Raw genomic sequence first — 20407 nt, 5'->3', positions numbered from 1 at the left:
TAATTTAATGGAAATAGTTAAATTTGTTGGCGCAAACATTTTTTTATGCCTTTTTTTTTAGTTGTAGATGGATACAATACCTACTTTTATTTTATTTATTTATTTTTATGTGGTGCTGAGGATTGATCCCAGTGCCTCACAAGTGCTAGGCAAATGCTTGGCAAGTGCTCTACCATTGACCACTGAGCCCCAGCCCCAGCCCTGGCATAAAGTTCATAATATAGTATTCTCTTGTCATTTAAATGTGTTTAGTGACAGAATGGTTGTCTCCTATTAGGTGCCTGGTTAATGTGTTAGTATGGTGTATAAAATTATCTCTGTTTTTTAAGGATTTTACAAAAGCTTAGAGTCACTTCTAAGTATTGGAGACCTTTAAATAGTGTAGATCTAAAAAACATAGATGAAGAAAAGTGTGTACTAACTCCAGGGCATTCTAGTGAGATTCTAACATTAAAAACAGTTAAATACCTAATGCCCTATATTACACATATGCCAAATCAAGCCAGTAAGTAAAATAATTTAAGTAAAAACAAAATAAAGTCCTGCTAAATCTTTACATGTCCAGCTCCTTGGCTGGTTGACTGTTGAATGATCTGTGGGTTATTAATATGGGAAAGCCCTCTTTGGGCAATCCAGGGTAATCTCAGGAAGAACCATTTGCCTTCTTGGTGCCACTGTCAGATTATTTGGCTGAATGTAACGGGTGCCTGGCCAGTTCTCAATTTTGTGTTGAGTTTTTCTCTATACTGGGAACCAAGAGCTACCCCTTAGGGATACATGTTGTTTAACTTCAATGTCTCTTATCCCAGCTCGTATTGATATATATCTGCCACTTACTAGGAATTGGAATGCAAGAGTTTAGAAGCCCTAAATTGAATACTGTAACTACCAATTTATTGAAAAGCATGGAAGGAAAAAATAAGTCAGATAGGTAAAATATTAGACTGAAAAGACTTGGGCAGAGAGTTAACCAGAAGCGCTCAGTGGTAGAGCACTTGCCGAGAGTTAAGTTAGCTGTCAGAATCCAGTTTCAAATCCTTAATGTCTTTAGCCGAGCATTAAGTCTTCATCCTTAATATAGTCAAACTTTGTACTTATTTCTATATTGCACTTATTTCTTAATACTTGGTGTCTCCTGAATGGTCACTGGTGGTTACATTGTGAGGTTATTCTTAGTCAACTCTTTTGGGGGAGAGAGCAGTTTTAAGTACTGGTATGTTTAATAATTCTTTAAGTTCTGGCTAATTTTTGATGTTTTAGTGGAAGGGAGACTATTTGTCCTTTTCTTTAAAAAAGAAAATCCATTCTCTGGTGAGATTTGTCCCCTTCTTTAATAGATTTCCAGATTTTTTATTTCCTCCCTGGGCTGGATGAAGCCTGGTTCCTGTCCCCACAGTTCTCCTAGGGGTGTGGTGGGAATGTGGCCAGACTTGCCCTGAATGCCTTAGTCACACCATCGTCTTCCAGCAATTTCTATAGACAAGTGAAAACAATCTAGAAAGCTGTCGTTACAGCAGGGCACATAGCAGCAGTTTGCTCCATGCCCATCAGCCTGAAGACACTGCCTTAGACGTGAACCTGAGGCTGTAGACAGCTCATCCTGGATGTTTCACGCTTTATAAAAAGGGAGCTAGAGTGTTTTAATTTTTTGAACTAGTAAGTAACACATTACTTCTGGACTTAAGATGGCTCCATTTCATAGGCGCCCCCTGGGGAAAAGGTCCAGCCTTTTCCCAAATTCTAATGCAAGGAGTTTGCCACTTGTGTTTAAGAACATGTCCTTGTTGGTTGGGCTTACCACATGACAAGCTGGTGTGTAGGTGGGGCATCCTGCCGCTGCATGTTGAGAGGTGTGTCTTGTTTCATTGTCCTTTCAGGAGTGATCTTGGCCTCAAGTATAGATTCTATAATAAAGTGTAAGCAGCTAGATAGATATATTAAAGACTTCCTTTTGGAGACATTTTACTCTGGCCAGGAAGAATCATGACAAGTTCTACTCAGAGATTAGTGGTCTCTGAGTCACTGAGCTGTGGGTGTCAAAAGGAAAACGTAACTTAGATATTCCCCTTTATTTTTTAAAATGTTTATTTTTTAGCTATAGGTGGACACAATATCTTTATTTTATTTTTATGTGGTGTTAAGGATTGAACGCAGTGCCTCATGCATGCCAGGCAAGAGCTCTACCTCTAAGCCACAACCCCAGCCCCATTAGTCTTCCCCTGTAGATGTGCTTTATTATTATTTTTTTTTTAATTATAGACGAATGTGATATCTTTATTTTGTTTATTCATTTTTATGTGGTGCTGAGGATTGAACCCAGTGCCTCACAAGTGTGAGGCACGCGCTCTGCCACTGAGCCACAACCCCAGCCCCATGTAGATGTGCTTTATCCTTCATTATTGTTAAGACTTTTGTAAAATTTCTAGTGGGGCTTCGAATTTTGTGAAGTGTTGGGGAGGTTCGTGTTCAACTCCTTGCTACATAGATTTGCTGTCCTAGCAAATAAGGGCAATACATGGCAGTGAAGAGGTTTAGCATCCTAGCTTTTTTTTTGTACTGGGGATTGAACTCAGGGGCACTTTACCACTGAGCCATCTCCCCTCCCATTTTTTTAGACAGGGTCTCCCTAAGTTGTTCAGAACCTCACAAAATTGCTGAGGCTCGCCTTAAACTTGTGATCCTTTTATTTCAGTCTCCTGTGTTGCTGGGTTTATAGGCATGTGCCACAGTGCTTAGCTTTTATTTTCAAGCTTAAGCTGTACCCTACCAGAAGGATTGGAGACAGATCTTATGTAGCTGGAAAAATGAAATTTGTTCTTTTGCCTATGCACCCATTGCCTGAATTGCTGATCTGTACCCATCTGAAAATGAGTGTTGGTGGCATATTTGTGTGGTTGGCTGTTTGGATTCTGATGCCCATCTAGGTGCTCACATATCTTATCCTATTTGTTAAGTACTAGACAGCAGCACTATTCCATAGGATTTGTACTTTTACAAATTTTGGCCAGCAAATTAAAGAATCTTGCCAACTTGTTGGATAAAATGTTTTTCTCTAGAGCGGCACCATCTAGTACAGTGGCCACTCAATATATATGGCTAGTTCCACTTGTTTATTTATTTATACTGGGGTTGAACCCAGTGGCGCTAGACTTTTTTATTTTGTTTTTAAATCTGAGAAAGGGTCTCACTAAGTTGCTGAGACTGGCCTCGAACTTGTGATCCTCCTGCCTCAGCCTCCCAAGTCATTGGGAGATATGCACCACCACACCCGGCATCTAGATCCATTCAAACTAATACAAATCTCAAGTGCTCAGTAGCAACATGTAAGGATGCCACTGCATTGGATGGTTCAGAGAAAGCACTTCATTGTTGCTGTGAGTCCTGTTGTAGCGAACACAGACCCATGTCTGCTTAGAGCTACAGGCCTGTGCCCCTAGTTTGTCCCCTTAGTGAAGAGCGGGAAACCCAAGTAACCCATAGGTGGAAAAGAATGTTTGCTTTAGATTGGGCAATTTACAGGGGAAACTTTTTTTTCACACTGGAAACTAGGAAAATCGTAAGAGTTCTTAAGAGAAGAAAAGAAAATTTTCTTTAAGTTCCTTCCAACCAGCCTTTCTTTGTGCTTCCTTAGAGGTCACTTAAATGTTAAGACATTTTTTCAGATGGAAAGTCAAGTACAATAATGGAATGTTGATGTTTTAATTTCACAGCAGGTCTGCCAGTAACACAAGTTCAGCTCCTTTCTGCCTTCCGTCCATTCCCACCCGCTCAGTCAGATTCTTTAGGACGATAATGTGGTTTGGCAGATGTTCAGTTAGTGAATCATTTTTTTCACTTCTCCCAGCTGTGAAGCAGAAGGTGACACCCAATACTTGTTAAAGACTGTCATCTCATTCCTTTCCACCTTGTCTGCTCAAAAAGTTGTTCTCAAAATAGACCACATGCAATATCAGAGTACAGAATGTCTGTGGGAAAGAGAACTCATGATATTTAGGAGAAATGCTTTTGATTAGATATTGATTAGTAATGTTTATCACTTGCCTGGATCTAAAAGAAAGTCAGAATTTACACATTGGATTACTTTTGTAAAGGGCAGTTTTATTGTCGTCCAATAGAGCTTGCCATTTTTTTCTGGAAGGAGATTTCTGGTGTGCTGTGCCTTGGTGTGAGTAAGCCATAGCTTCTCTAGAGGTTCCAGGTGCCGCTCCTGAACAAGGTAGAAGCATTGGAGGACAGCAGAGGAAAGTTCTGTGACTGAGGAAATGTGTAGACCTGCTGCCTGGCAGATCCAGATCAGCCATACAGATGGCTTTCTCAGCACCTTCACTTTGAAAATATGATTCTCATTTCTATGTGAATAATGGACAAGGCTGGGATGAAACCCTGGGAGAGGGACAATTAACAGGATCTCCGATTTGGACAGATATGTGTGGGGGGGGTGCAGGGTCAAAGCACCGTGATGCCCTCCTCCCCATGGAATACTGCAGTTCATTCAGAACAGTCTCTTGCTCCTCTCTGCCTCTGTTTAGGCTGAAAGCGAAGGAACCAAGGAGCGGCTGTTTGAATCCATGCTCAGCGAGTGTCGGGACGCCATCCAGGCCGTGAGGGAAGAGCTCAAGCCAGATCAGGTAGGACCATCAGCTGACCTGCCGCTGGGGTCCTCTCAATCTGTCCTGTCCTTAGGGGGTTCCCAGAGATCTCAGCGTATACTGCCTCAGCCACTGGGCTTTTTTAGGCAAAGTGGTCAGCTGACAAACAGCAAGGGCCTCTGGGCTCCATCAGGTTGAAAAAATTCATTTCTTTTTATAATTTTCTTCCTAATGGTTTCATCCTGTGATCTCAAATTTTTTTTTTCCATTTTAATTCTAGGTTTATTCAATGAATTTTCTTCATTCTACAGAACAAAGTACAAACACAACTTTATCTATAATGCTACAAAATTACAAAACCAGGGGCTGGGGTTTTAGCTCAGTGGTGGAGAACTTGCCTAGCATGTGTGAGGTCCTAGGTTTGATCCCTAGCACCACATAAAACTAAATAAACAAAATAAAGGTATTGTGTCCATCTACAAATAAAATTATTTTTTAAAAAAGTTAACAAAACCAAAACAAATTTTATTGTACTGACTGTACAATAAAATCCCCCCCCCAAAAAAAAAAGCAATGTACATGTGTACATGTTGCCAAGGTTGATCTCAAAACTCTTACCTCCAGGCATACTTCTCTGTGTTCCCTTTTCCTAATAATGTCACTGTGATGCATTCAGCTTTCTGGGTAGAAACCTCCCTGTCACCAAGCCCACTTGCTATCCCTATGTAGTGCCTCCCACCTGTTGTTGCTTCTACCTGTTTTTGTTTTGGTCTTGCAGTGCTGGGGATCGAACCTTGGGCTTTAAGTATGCTATGTGAGTACCTTACCACTGAGCTACATCTTCAGCCTTTTGATTTTTTATTTTGAGACATCGTCTCACTAAGTTGCTAAGGCTGGCCCCAAACTTCTGATCCTCTTGCCTCAGCCTCTCAAGTAGCAGGGATTATTAGCATGGGCCACTGTACCCAGCTTTTAATTATAGCCTTTCATTGTACACCTATACTATAAAGATCTCTTAATTGCTTGAATCTTTCTAAAGCTCATTCCACTGTCTAATTATAAAATAGTCTGATGATTTTTCCCTAGGTCTTGATCAGTGGTCTCCAAACTTATTTTTATGATAATGTGCCCTGTAATTGAACATGTACCTCTGATGTGTTTATTTATAAATTATATACCTTTTTATTCTTCTGATTTGTAATATACAAAATTCATTAAAGTAACATTTCAAAACAGAGATAAACGTGACTAGAAGTTCTTATTTCCTCTGTACCTACGCTTCTTGGTCTTGAGTACCCACCCACTTTCAAGACTACCTTGTGGCACACCTAGGGCAGGTTCCTTAAGCTGTTCCCCCAGCCTGCTTCTGTCTTTCGCTCTGCTGTCTCCAGCTGCTGCACTTGGTCTTATTGTGGCACGCCCAGCTGAGTGCTTTCCATACTCTTGAGTCTCCTTTTACTTCTCACTCCTGGATGCTCTTACCTCTCTCTTTCCACCTATCCAAATGCCACCTATTTCTTGAGGTCCACCTCATAGCCTACCGTCTCAGAAGTATGCCTATACCATTCTAGCCCACAAAAATCTCTGCATTTTCTATATTTATTTTATTTTTTTAGATGTTGGTGGACCTTTCTTGTATTCATTTCTTTATATGCGGTGCTGAGAATCAAACCCAGTGCCTCACATATGCTAGGCAAGTATTCTACCACTGAGCCACAACTTTAGCCCACATTTTCTATATTTGTAATTATTCCAGCTATAATTTCTCTATGGTAGTCAATCAAATATTGTCTATTTTGTTTTTATTATTTTATTTACTTATTTATTTTGGTGGTAGGTATTGAACCCAGGGCCTTATGCATGCTCAGCACATGTTCTACCACTGAGCTACACCCCCACCCCTTTATTTTTACTTTTTTTTAAAAAATATATATATATTTTTTTAGGTGTAGATGGACACAACACAATGCCTTTTATTTTTATGTGGTTCTGAGGATCGAACCCAGGTCCCGCCCATGCTAGGCAAGCGCTCTACCACTGAGCCACAATCCCAGCCCCTATTTTTACTTTTTTTATTTTTCTGTGGTACTCGGGATTGAGCCCAGGATCTTACACATACCAGGCAAGCACTGAGCTACATCCCCAGCTCATTTTATTTTATTTTGAGATGGGGTCTTACTAGGTTGCCTAAGCTGACCTTGAACTTGCAGCCTCCCTTCCTCAGTCTCCCAAGTAGCTGGGATTATGAGTGTGTACCCCACACCTAGCTAACATTACCTCTTTCTCAAAATGTATTGGATTTCTATTGTGGGAAAAGATAACAAATTTGCCATCTTTTTTTTTGGTTCTGGGGATGGTTCTGGAGCTGTGGCTCAGCGGTGGGGTGCTTGCCTCGCATGTGTAAGGCACTGGGTTCAATCCTTAGCACCACATAAAAATTGTGTTCATCTACCATTAAATAAGAGCTTCACACTTGTTAGGCAAGTGCTGTACCACTGAGCAACATCCCAGCCCCAAATTTTACCATCTTATTTTTTTTTAAGTTGTAGTCAGACCCAATACCTTTATTTTACTTATTCATTTTCATGTGGTGTTGAGGATCGAACCCTGGGCCTTATACTCGCTAGGCGAGTGCTTTACTGCTGAGCCACAACCCCAGCCCATTACCATCCTATTTTTAAGTGTACAGTTTAGTAGTATTATTTTGTTCATAATGTCGCACAACAGTTGCCTCTCCAGAACTTCTGTGCATCACAACCTTGTGTCACACCTTCATAGTCATCCATCTCCATGTAGAACCCTTCCTCTTATGAAACCAAAGCTCTGTACTGTTAAAGAGTAACTTCAAGTATTCCCTTTAGAAATGTTAGGTGGTTGGGACTGGGGTTGTGGCTTAGTGGTAGAGCGCATGCCTTGCATGTGTGAGGCACTGGGTTCAATCCTCAGCACCACATACAAATAAATAAAGATACCGTGTTCATCTACAACTAAAAAAAAAAAAAGTATTAAAAAAATGTTAGGGGGCTGGGGATGTGGCTCAAGCGGTAGCTCACACGCCTGGCATGTGTGCGGCCCGGGTTCGATCCTCCAGCACCACATACAAACAAAGATGTTGTGTCCACCAATAACTAATAAATAAATAAATATTAAAAAAAAATGTTAGGTGGTTTTTGTTTTTTGTTTTTTTGTATGTTTGCCTTTTCACCTTTGCATTGCTTTCCTCAAGATTGTAAACATCTTAAAAGCAAGTCTTTTTTTTTTTTTCATCTGCACCTATGTATTAAGTACAAAATGTTTTTTAAAAAAATGGTTTTGAGGGGCTGAGGCTATGGCTCAGCAGTAAGGTGCTTGCCTCACATGTGTGAAGCACTGGGTTCAATCCTCAGCACCACATAAAAATTGTGTTCATCTGCCATTAAATAAATATTTTTAAAAAATGGTTTTTGAGTTGCTTGGTTTGCTCAATTAAATCACTGCTTACTCTAAGTAGTCATTTGCTTCCTTCTGCCATTAAGCTGTCATTATTGTATGTTTCCCTTCACCCTCAAGTAGTCCTCAGGTAGGCTGGACTCCATAGGACCTCAACAGAGGGACCTATGGAGTCCAGCCTACCTCACTCACAGAGGTTGAATGCACAGGGGTTGGGGGGATACCTCATAGAATGGAACAAATGTGGCAACACAAAGCTGCATTTGTGGTAATATTACCACATTCAGTGGCTTAAAATAACATTTATTATCTTACACTTTGGGAGGTCAGAATCTGAAGTGGCTTTTCAGTGCTGCTTTCCTGTTGGAAACTATAGAGGAATCTGGGGAGAATCCATTCCCAGTATTCCAGAGAATGCATTTCCTGGCTTCTAGAAGCCATCTGCATTCCTCCATCTTCAAAGCTATCAGCTGAACATCTTCTTTCCTCTTCCCTCTTCTTCAGTTCCTATACCTTCTCTAACTCTGACCCTTCTGGAGCTTCCTCTTCTAAGGATCCTGTGGTTAGGTTGGGCTTATTTGAATGATCCAGGATATTAATCACATCCGCAGTGTCTCTTCTACTTTATGAGGTGACATCGTCACAAATTCTGGAGGTTAGGATACAGGTCTTAAGGGGGCCATTATTCAGCCATCCAGAAAATGCAAGCTCTAAAGAGCACACAGCACAGGACTAAAGCTTGGGTATGAGGCACAAACCCTAAAGGGAAACCGCAGACTGTCTTATTTTAATACTTGGGGTAAGATTCTGGGAGAATGGGGCAGGGAGCCTCAACTGGTCAGTATTCTGAATTCTGTTAGTCAAGGCCCAGTTTTAGATGACAGTGGTATGCTATAATATGTTACCAAATCTTTTAATAGTTGAGGACCCCCCCCCCCAAACACTAGTCTGTGTATTCAGGGGATTTTGAGAACCACACCTCTGAAGGAGGTGTTCAGACCCACAGATAGGAGTTTTACTTTTTTACCTTTTTCACCTTCTGCAGAAACAGAGAGATTACACCCTTGATGGGGAGTCAGGAAAGGTATCTAACCTCCAGTACCTGCACAGGTAAGGGTTATTTTACTTTTTCTAATTTTCAAATATGTGTATGAGTTTATTTTTTGCAGTGGATATGATCAAACCCTGGGCCTTGTTCATGTGAAGCAAGCACTCTATAAGCATTGAGCTATACTGTGAATTTTTCTACTATTATTGTTGTAAAATATATCTATTCGAACAAAAGAGTATAAATGTTTGTGCACATTTTATTTTATTTTATTTTGTTTTTGTTTTTGCAATACTGGAGATTAAACCTAGGTGTGCTTTAACACTGAGCTACATCCCTGGTGCTTTTTATTTTGAGACAGGGTCTTGCTTAGTTACTCAGGCTGGCCTCAAACTTGTGATCTTCCTGCCTCAACCTCTCAAATTGCTGGGATTACAGGCATGCGCCACTCTGCCCAGCATACATTTTAATTTTTAATTTCTCGATAGCATGATGGCACACATTTGTAATCCTAGCTACTTGAGAGGCTTAGACAGTAAGATTGCAAGTTTGGGCAACTTAGACCCTATCTTAAAATAAAAATTTAGTTATTGGCGGGCACAACATCCCTGTTTGTATGTGGTGCTGAGGATCGAACCCGGGCCGCACGCATGCCAGGCGAGCGCGCTACCACTTGAGCCACATCTCCAGCCCCTTAAAATAAAAATTTAAAAGGGGAAGAAGCTGGGCACAGTGGTGCACACCTGTAATTGCAGTGGCTCAGGAGGCTGAAGCAGAGGGATCAAGAGTTCAAAACCAGCCTCAGCAACTTAGCAAGGCGCTAAGCAACTCAGTGCGACCCTGTCTCTAAATAAAATATTAAAAGGCCTGCTGGTGTGACTCAGTGGTTGAATCTCCAATGATGCAAAAAAAATAAAAAGTTGTGTGTGTATAAAATGTATATGTATATATAATTTATTAATATGTAACAAGTAACATTACTGCATATAAGTACATTTTATCATATAATAGTATACGTACTGCAGTTGGGTACAGTGGCACACACCAATAATCCCAGTGACTTGGGAGGCTGAGGCAGGAGGATCACAAATTCAAGTTCAGCCTCAGCAACTCTAAGCATGACCCTGTCTCTAAATAAAAACTTTTTTTTTTTTTTTAAAAGGTCTGGGCATGGGCTGGGGTTGTGACAAAGCATGTGTGAGGCACTGGGTTTGGTTCTCAGCACCATATAAATAAAAATAAGTAAGTAAACAAATAAAGGTCTATCAACAACTAAAAAAAAAAAGTCTGAGCATATCACTCAGTGGTAGAGTACCCCTGGGTTCAGTCCCCAGAACTATTAAAAAAAAAAACAAGTTTGTATTCTGCTTTTGGGTATTATTTAAATATGTATTATATAATGTAAGCTTAGAAGGTAAAGCACGATTCATAATTTCAAAGCTCCCTGTGTCCCCCCAGCTTATTCCTCCCCTTCTTCTAGAGCTAACCACTCTCCTTCCTAGTGCCAAGCTCTGATTTTTATTCACCTTTGTGTTCTGAACATTTTGAAGTTCTCCCTTTCATGTTTAATTTCTCCTCAAGTTTTATTCTATCTGCAGTTATTTTTGTGTAAAGTAGGACTCTGCTTCATTTTTTTGCATCAGGATAATGGGTTATTCTAGTACAGCTTACTGAGCACTCCACCCTTTCTTCAGGCTCTGCCGTACATTTTCCTCTTGTGGACACCCTCCACTGCCTTCCCCTTCATTGACCTACTGGTCTTTACTTCATTGGTGCAGTGAATTACTGTAACTTCACATTAAGTCCTGAAAGCTAGTAGAGGAAGTTCCCATCACCAGGTATTTCCCTGGGCGTGTCTTGACCATTTTCTTTGTGATTTTAAAATCACTTTTGTCAGTTTGGTGTGTGTGTGTGTGGGGGGGGGGGTATAGGGGATGAATCTAGGGCTCCACCCACATTAGGCAAGTGCTTTAACTGGTTTTCATTTTTTTTAAATATGGGGTAGGGCTGCAGGTATATAGCTCAGTAGCAGAGCACATGAGGTCATTCAGAAAGAGTAAACATAGGTTATTTTGTTTTACAGAGGAAAGAAGAGTGACTTTTTTTTTTTTTTTTTGCTAACATTCTGGGGAGAAATATTACCTCTGAAAACTACTTCTCATCAGACTTTTCCATTTGACCTTGAAAATTTATTTCTTAGCCACTACTTATAACTTAGATGATAAACCTGCCATTTCCCTTGCCCATCTTCTTCTTTTTTTAATCCTTGTGTTTGTTGCTGTAACCCTGGGCCTCGCACACACTAGGCAGGTGCTCTGTTACTGAGCCACATACCTAGTCCCTTGTGATTTTGTTTTTATTTTAAAAGAAAAAAAAAAGGGCTGTGGATGTAGCACAGCAATAGAGCACTTGGCTAGCACACACAGGACCCTGAGGTCCATCCTCAGTGCTGCAAAAAAAAAAAAAAAAAAAAAAACAGAATACAAAAATCAGTATACTTTACACTCGGTATCCATTTTTAGGTATTTGGTATTATGTGAATGTCATATTGACTGCCAGATGACTCAGATACATAGAATACTAAGTGAGAGAGGCCCTGAGATGTTATCTGTTTCAACAGCCTGAGGAGAAAGATGTGGCTCCTTGAGTCTTGGTGACCACTTATAGTCACTGAAGAGGCATCCAAAGTTGCTCTGACCTTCTGACCTTGAAAAGACTCTCCAAAACCTTTTCCAATGCTGAGGAAATTTGGAAACCTTGATGTCGCCTTGCTCTTGGGTCCGTTCTCTGACCTTCAGATTAGCTAGTTTCAGTGTCATGGATTTCCATGATGGGAAGGCCAGATTTGAGGAAAAACAGATGAACCAGAAATCAGGTGGCTCGTATCATTTTGTGTATAATAGTGTTTGGCAGTCTGAGTTTTCTGCAAAGCTTTTTAGGAAATTGTATCTCATGACCTTCTCATCCATTTCTTGGAAGCAGCTGTTCTTAATTTTGTTCATGAAATAAATTCTTTTGGTATTCACCTCCTTATCTCTCTAAATGACATGTGTACTTGCTACGTCTTGATTAGTCATTTTTCAACCTTCCAGTATAGCCCTAGTCTCGCCTGCTCTGTGTGCACACCACCACTAACTACATCCCCAGCATGGCTTTCCCAGTTTTTATGCAATCTAAAAGCTTATCTTTCTTCTTTCATCTTTGTTGTTGTTGAATAGTTTATGAGATTTTTTTTTTTTAAAGAGAGTGAGAGAGGGAGAGAGAGAGAGAGAATTTTAATATTTATTTTTTAGTTATTGGCGGACACAACATCTTTGTTTGTATGTGGTGCTGAGAATTGAACCCGGGCCGCACGCATGCCAGGCCAGCGCGCTACTGCTTGAGCCACATCCCCAGCCCTTTATGAGATTTTTGTTCCCAGCAAAATCTGGTTCTTCCAGGTTGCTTGTTTTCCCTTTGGAGTTTGGCCTCCTCTTTCTTATTAGAGGTTTTTCTTAATGTCTACTGATCTTGCTCCCCACTCTAGTGGAAGGAGGGGGCTTCTCAGGTGGGGTTGCTGTGTGTGTGTGCACGGGGCTGCCCGGGCATGGTCCTTACTCAGGTGTTTGGCTCTTCTTTTCTATGGAGAAAACCCCCTAAGAATCTTACAGGGTTTTTTCTTGGGCTGGTCTGATCCCTGGAATATATCTGGCCATTCTTGTTCTGGAAGCTGAGTAGAGAGGGCCTGGGGTTCACACTTGCACTTTATAGTATCTTAGTCCTCATGGACATTATGAAGTTCTTGACCTTCGCTGGCCTATGTCCCTGACCTCAGGCCTCTTTTGCATCCTCTCAAGAAATGGCCTCTAGCCTAAAATAAGTATCACATGTCTTCTTATATCCACGTGGCTAGTGAGCACAACCATCTAAAGAGACTCATGGCAGTGTTTCGAAGAAGGTCATTGAGGAATGGGGGCAGCTGTGCATGCACACACCTGCATAGGCAAGTCTTTGTTCCAGAAACTGGCTTCCACCCATGGACCTTCTTAGAGACTAGTAACAGCTTCTGAAGCCAAGAGCTGTGTGACTCAAAAAAATATACAGAGGACCTAATTTAATCTGAAATAAAATTTTGTGATAAGATCTCATTCAGGTTCCCTACAAATTTGCCACTGAATAACTACTCAATTAAGAGGCCCTGTGAGCCTGAAGCCCAGATCAGATAGCCCTGATGTGTGACACACCCTTACTTCACATGTCCCCTAGGTCAGTCCTAACTTATAGTCCCAACTCATAGAGCTTCTCTAAGTATGACCTGAGCTGACACATGATCCATTCCAGCTACCTAACTTACATCAAGCTGTCGACGGCAATCAGACGTAATGAGAACATGGCCAAAGGCCTTCAGAAGGCTCTGTTGCAGCAGCAGCCAGAAGATGACAGCAAGCGTTCTCCCCGGCCCCAAGACCTGATCCGGCTCTACGACATCATTCTCCAGGTGACCCTTGGGGACCAGGAAGGCAAGGACTGCCTTCTGCCTGTGTTGGACACCAGTGACTTAAGTTTGCATACAAAAGGGCCATGGCACCAAGGAACATTTAGTAAATGGATGAAAGAACAAAGGTCTTGGCTCATTTTAGTGGTCTGTGAGCCCCCATACTTCAATGTGTTGAAGTGGAGAGACTCATAAGCCCACAGGTATTAACTTCCCTATGTAAGATACTCTCTCTGCAGCAGTGGTACACCTATAGTCCCAGCTGCTTGGGAGGCTGAGGCTGGAGGATCACTTGAGCCCATGGGTTTGAGACCAGCCTGGACAGCATAATGAGACTGTCTCAAAAAATAAGTAAATAAAAAGATATTCTACCAGACGCTCTGGAGACCTGAGTTCCTACTGTCTCAGCCCACTGGGAGTTTGTTAGTAAGATTGCTATACATGCATACACACACACAAGGTATCTGTATAGCTGCCAAATACGTGGGTCACTCCAAAATAAAAGTTCAGAGCTGGAAGATCCCTTCCAGTCCAAGAAGTCTCTGAAGGTGGGTGAGATATGAATTGATTGGTAAACTTGGTGTCTTAGAGGGGGGCAGGGGACACCAGGTGCAACTATTACCCTCACAGACTTTGCTCATCATTTTGATCACAGACTTTTTTTCTGCCCTTATCTCTTTTTACAATATCTCTGACAAGAACTTGTTCTGAGATCTTCTCATTTTCTTCTTTCATCTGTTATACAGAATCTGGTGGAATTATTACAGCTTCCTGGCTTGGAGGAAGACAGAGCCTTCCAGAAAGAGATAGGCCTGAAGACCCTGGTGTTCAAGGCATATAGGTAACATCCTGAGAAGGACAGCAGGGCTGTCTTATGCCTCACAGTGGTTCTGTAAGTTTTTGGCCATGGCCCACTCCATAGTAGATGGGGTTGTTACCTACTAGGGTTTTTGAAAAAAAACGGATGAAACCGGTGGCACACACCTCTAATCCCAGCAACTCGAGGGCCTGGGAGGCAGGTGAATGGCAAATTTGAGGCTAGCCTCAGCAATTTAGCAAGTCCGTGTCTTAGAATACAACTTTTTTTTTTTTTTTTAGATGTTGGGTGGGCCTTTATTTTGTTCACTTATTTATATGTGGTGCTGAGAATCCAACCCAGTGCCTCTCACAAGCCAGGCAAGTGCTCTACTACTGAGCCACAACCCCAGCTCCCATGAATACACTTTTTAAAAAGACTGCAGATGTAGCTCAGTGTTAGAGTACCTCTGGATTCAATCTCCAGAATCACAAAATATGAACAGAGATGAGTCATTGCAGAGAGTGGCAAGTGCGATTTTTGGGGGGAGATGGGGTACCAGGGATTGAACTCGGGGGCACTCACCTGCTGAGCTGCATCCCCTGCCCTATTATGTAGTTTATTTAGAGACAGTGTCTCACTGAGTCACTTAGCACCTCGCCGAGGCTGCCTTTGAACTCACAATCCTCCTGTCTCAACCTTCCAAGCTACTGGGATTACAGGTGTGCGCCACGGGGCCCAGCTGGCCAGTGGGATTTATATTTCTGCCAGACAAGTGTTTCCTCCTGCCTATCCGAGGCTGCCACCATCCTCTTTTGGGGAGCTGTCCTGTGTTTGCAGAGTGCGCTAGTAAGCGAAAGATGGGCTGTGTATTGAACCTAGGTGGTCATCTCTGATTGCTGGGAAGGACCTGTACCTTAGCCAAGCAAACCTGACCATTGTTGTGGCGGGGTTCCAAGGTGGTGATGCTGAATTTAAAATTCTGTTTCCAAGTTTGAAGTAAGCCTAAACTGCATGGAAAGCCTTGCTCTTGGGCAACTATTGCTTTAGAATACTGTGGCTCTTTTTCCCTCCCCAACAGGTGTTTTTTCATTGCTCAGTCCTACGTGTTGGTGAAGAAGTGGAGTGAAGCCCTCGTTCTATACGATAGAGTCCTGAAATATGCAAATGAAGTGAATTCAGATGCTGGAACCTTCAGGAACAGCTTAAAGGTGAGCTATCTACTGCTCCTTGTCTCCCAAGTCCAGGAGGTCAGGTGGTGAGATAGTGCAAGGGCCCTCTGGGGGCATGCCTGCAGGGTGCTTCCCAGGCTGGATTCCTGGTCCCCCTTGAGCTGTAGGCTGAGTAAAAGATGGGTGTCTGGGTCCCTGTCCTCGACCACCAGAGAGTGAACATGTACTTTCGAAAGCCTCTCAGTGATTCTAATGTGCAGTGAAGTTGAGAACCACTGGCAAGGCCTTCTTGTACAGAGTATGTCCAAGCCCAGTAGCATGGGGAGCTGGTTAGAATTGCAGACTCATGGGCCCCAGCCCTGACCTTAAGAGTCAAGAGTCTGTGTTTTAACTGGACCCTAGGCAATGTGGGTGTCCAGTCATGCTTAGAAAGTACCCATCTAAAATACAGCCTGAAAGACTCCACAGCTTGCTTGATCTCACTGATTGGCGAGTACCACCTAGCTACATAATCTTGTAGACTGCTGTGATGAGACATAGCTTTTTAAACATTGGCTGGGCCAAGGAATCTATGTGTGTTTTAGAGTAGAAACTATTGAAAAGAAAATCAGTTTTACTGTCATTCATGGAGTCACAGTCAGCATTTGAGAGCTGCTGCTTTGTGCCTGGGACACCAGGCCCCAGGAGGAAAAATGTCCTCCTGGTTTTGGCCTTTAGAGAGCATGTGGCTTTATAGTAGCCTCAAGACCCATATGTGGGAATCTTGCAAAGACAGAGGGTTGGGACTAGGACTCAAGGGCAGAGCACATGTTGAGCATCTATGAGACCCTGGCTTTGATCCCCAGCACCACAAAAGAGAGGCATGGTGTACAGACAAGGGAATGGGAAGGAGGGATGGAGGTGGGGCAGAAGAGGGGTATGGATAGTGGCAGCATCACTACAGTGGGATGTCATTTGGGGACAAAGCCACAAAGCAGTATGGATCATTCATCTCTGGAGAAAAGAATGAGCTGTTGTATAAATATCCACCTGACCTTATATGCTGAATGGTTTGGAGGAAGTGTCAGAGAATGGAGGCAGGAAGGATTATGTAGTGGCCAGACCTTATCAGATCATTCCCACTATGCCAAGTAATTCTGAGGCCAAGAGCAAGGTATCACTGTCCTAAAAGTGGGGAGATGTAGTGGCTTTGATTCTGAGCACCTGCTCTGCTCCCCAGGCTGCAGCTGCCACAGTCTTCGACATCTCCACGATGCAGGATTTTCACCTGCCGAGTGGAGGTACAAATGATCCTAATTGATCCAGAACATTGAATCAACACCTAGGTGGACGGTTTAGAACAGTGCTGGTACATGGGACATTTTGTGCATGGTCACTTTATTAATATTACCATTACTATTTCAGGCATCATTACTGAAGCTGTGGCATAGCTTTTCCCTCTTGAAACAGGCCAGTTTTTTGTTTTTGTTTTTGTTTTAAATAGAACCATTTTAAAAGCCCAAATCCTATGAGAATCCCAGTGGGATCGCATAACCCAGGTTAGTGTGGTGTGCCGCTCTGGCCCGGCCCGCTCCTGAGCGCGCCTTCTCGGAATCGTTGCAGGACCTGCCTGACGTGCAAGAGCTCATCACCCAAGTGCGGTCAGAGAAGTGCTCCCTGCAGGCTGCAGCCATCCTGGGTGAGCCACTTGCCTTGTCTGGGCTACTGTGTCCCCAGAGTTCCCTTTCCTGTCCCTCCTCTTCTCCCCCACACCCTCTCTACACTAGCCACTATTTTAAGCCTAATGTGGAAAAGGGTTGTTGCGTTAGTTTGTTTAAGCATTTATTTTTCCCAGCCTTTCCTTCCTTTTTTGTTTGTGGTACTGGAGATTGAACCCAGGGGCATGCTATACCCTTGCCCCTTTGTATACTTGAGACAGGGTCTTACTACATTGCTCAGGCTGTCCTTGAATTTGGGGTAAATCTTCTGCCTCAGCCTCATAATTAGCTGGGATTATGGATGTGCACCACCCTGCCTGACTGGGGTCTTTTCTTTTGCCACATTAGGCACTGAACTATACAAAGGGACTTAGAGGAACACTGTCATACTGTCCTTTCTCCTTCTCACCATCTTGCATCCAGCTGTGGCAAGGCCAACCACAATAGATCTGGGAATAATCATTCCTTTATATCAATTCTTGGCAGAATTTGGACCCAGAAGGGAGATGGCTAACTCCCTACGTGCTGTCTACCCTTGCTCTTGGATTTAGAAGTCCCACTTGAAAAGACTTCTCTATTCTTATTGAATCTCTGTGATACTTTCAGATGCAAATGACTCCCATCAAACAGAGACTTCCTCCCAAGTCAGGGACAATAAGGTAAGCGTGGCTGTGGTTCTGGAGGAACTGGAGGATTAATAACTCCCTTGGAATGAGTAAATGTATAGTAGAAGGCCCTTCCTTTCTAGAGAAATCCTCTATTTATTCTCCCCCACCCCACCCCACCATTCTCTTGTTCTGAGGTCTGTGAGTTGCCTGGGTAGTTGGTTGGGTGTCTGAATTGCCCTAGGGGAGAACACAGAGGAAGTTGTTGCTGTGCAGCTTTGGAGAGCTTTGACCTGAACTTCAGTAGACCTGTAACCCCTTGGTGTCATTGACTGACCTAGAGTATAGGGCTGTGGTAATGCTCCATCCGGGAGATTGTGGGAATGGAAAGAAAGAATGACCATGGGAATGGAAAGTAGTGAACTGGGTGCCCAGAGCATAGTGAAGTCCCGCCAGGGTTTCTTCTGTGATTAATACCTTTGATTTGACCTCCAGCCTCTGGTTGAACGGTTTGAGACCTTCTGCCTGGACCCTTCCCTCGTCACCAAGCAAGCCAACCTTGTGCACTTTCCACCGGGATTCCAGCCCATTCCTTGCAAGCCTTTGTTCTTTGACCTGGCCCTCAACCACGTGGCCTTCCCACCCCTTGAGGACAAGTTGGAGCAGAAGACCAAGAGTGGCCTCACTGGATACATCAAGGGCATCTTTGGATTCAGGAGCTAACCAGGCTCTTCTTTGGAGGCAGGGGAGATTCTGACTCTAAATCTGTTGTGAGAAAGTCCCAGCAAGTTCCATGGTATTAAATCCAGGTCTATATCGGCCCAGGGTGGAGCTCAGCATGCGCAGCCCTGCCTTCCTATGTCTTGTGTGTTTGTGCACTTACGTTCTTAACCCCTGTTGCAAGGGCACCCTTCCCTCTTTGGCCATGTGTCAGGGTTGCTCTGTCTCTGTACCTCCTAGGGGACCTCTGTTGTCTGGTCCCCTGTGAGCCATGATTGGTTACCTTTGGTCAGTAATACAGTCAGGGTTCCACACAAGGATGGGTGGGGCCTTGAAATGTTAGGTCATGTTTCCTCAGTACCATGGATCTGAAATGAACTCATCCTTGCTGTGAGCATCCAGAATCCTTGAGGTTTGTTGATGACTGTGAAGCATTGGCAGTGTCACCCCAGAGTTATGGTCAGCCTTATCCCCTTCACCTCCAAGTGAACATAAAGTTTCAGAACAAGCAGAGAGCTCTATTTTTAGAAGAAATACGTTACATTCAGAAATGACGAAACCAAATCTTATATTAAAAGGCAAATATGATGGCGACTGTGCCCATTTTTTACATGCCTTCCCTCACATCCAGCCCAGCTCTCCTCGGGGCCCTGGTTGAATGAGCCTGTGAGGTTGAGTGCATCCTGGCTTCTGGCAGCTGGGTATAGTCCATGCCAGATTCGGACCTGTTAGAAGCACCATTTTTAAGAAGAGTTCCCAGTCTGTAATTTCAAATGCCATCACATTTAAATCAGTCTCCTTCTTGACCCTTTTACTTCTCTCCTTAGTCATCCTTTTTTATTTTTACTGTGGCATCAATAATAGACATCAAAAAAGCAATGTAAGAAAGAAGGAATAAAAGTGATTTAAACATGAGCTATATCTGACACCTCTGAGTCCCTTTGGAAGTCGAATCTCACTTGTCTCACAGCAAAGAAAACCCACCCAAGAAATAGCAGTTCATGTGTGGTGCAGACATTGAGCAGACAGGGCTGCTTGAAGGGAAGGCTGGAGGCAGAGGGTCTGAGACTGTTACTTCAAAAGCCAGGCTCCCTGTTTCCCAGCCATGGTAGGAAGGAGTAACCTGGAGCTGGACAAGAGACAGTAGGAGACCTATGAGGCTTCCCCTTAGAACTACATGTTGTCGAGGGCTCTGGAGATGCTGGGGGAGAGGGGTCTGTTTTCCCCTAAGACTTGTTTGGGATCAGAGAACCTCAAAAAGCTGTTTTGTTCATTCATGTGTTCAGTTTTGTTCTGGTGCTAGGGGTCAAACCCAGGCCCTTGTGCCTGCCAGGCAAATATCCTGCCAGTAAACTGGGCCTCCAGCCTCTTGAGTTTTGTTGTTTTTTTTTTTTTCATTTGAAAGTTTTACCATCTACATCACACAATTTAGGCATATTCTTTCTTCCTGCATCCCTTTGAAGGTACAGCCCAGTCCCTGCCCGGCTCTCTGAGTAGCATTGACTGCTGTTAGCCCCTCACTGACGTAGACCATCGTGTTTAGTATTAAAATTGTGTTTACCCAAGAAGACAGACCTGGCAGGGCTCAGGTCTCTTTTTAGCCCACGCAACCTCACATGGGGTCCCGGGACACTAAGCAGTCGGTGTCGTGCGGAACAGAGTACCAAAAGCAGGGCTTGTCCTGTCCTCGGCTCCCCAGGTAGCTCTGCCTCTGATAGGACCAGGTCCTGAGTCAGGCCTTGCTGTCCCTCGGCTGGCACAATTTGCTAGAGGGTGTCCCTGAATGAGGTGGGTCCGGTTTCAGCTCATAACCCCTCCTTCCGGATGGACTCTGGTACCAGCAGAGGTTCTGATGCTGTCCATCTTTTCCTCCTTAT

At 43.3% G+C, this 20407-nt stretch overlaps 1 protein-coding gene across 2 annotated transcripts in view; it reads left to right on the top strand.

Annotated features, from left to right (window-relative positions):
- The window catches only part of SRP68 (signal recognition particle 68), a 42499-nt gene extending 22596 nt beyond the window's left edge, over positions 1 to 19903 (top strand). For both annotated transcript variants that reach the window (XM_081271159.1, XM_081271160.1), the window contains 8 exons: positions 4530 to 4628; positions 9064 to 9128; positions 13387 to 13543; positions 14287 to 14381; positions 15418 to 15547; positions 17111 to 17186; positions 17812 to 17864; positions 18306 to 19903. In XM_081271159.1, the coding sequence (XP_081127285.1) occupies positions 4530 to 4628; positions 9064 to 9128; positions 13387 to 13543; positions 14287 to 14381; positions 15418 to 15547; positions 17111 to 17186; positions 17812 to 17864; positions 18306 to 18533 (903 nt within the window). In that variant the 3' untranslated portion in view covers positions 18534 to 19903. The remainder of the gene's footprint in view (positions 1 to 4529; positions 4629 to 9063; positions 9129 to 13386; positions 13544 to 14286; positions 14382 to 15417; positions 15548 to 17110; positions 17187 to 17811; positions 17865 to 18305) is intronic.
- The last annotated feature ends 504 nt before the right edge of the window (positions 19904 to 20407 follow it).

Source organism: Spermophilus citellus (assembly GCF_964194105.1).
Source record: "Spermophilus citellus genome assembly, chromosome: 17".
Classification (NCBI taxonomy): Eukaryota; Metazoa; Chordata; class Mammalia; order Rodentia; family Sciuridae; genus Spermophilus; species Spermophilus citellus.
The sequence above is the reverse complement of the archived record's forward strand: the minus strand, read 5'-3'. Positions and strand labels throughout refer to the sequence as shown.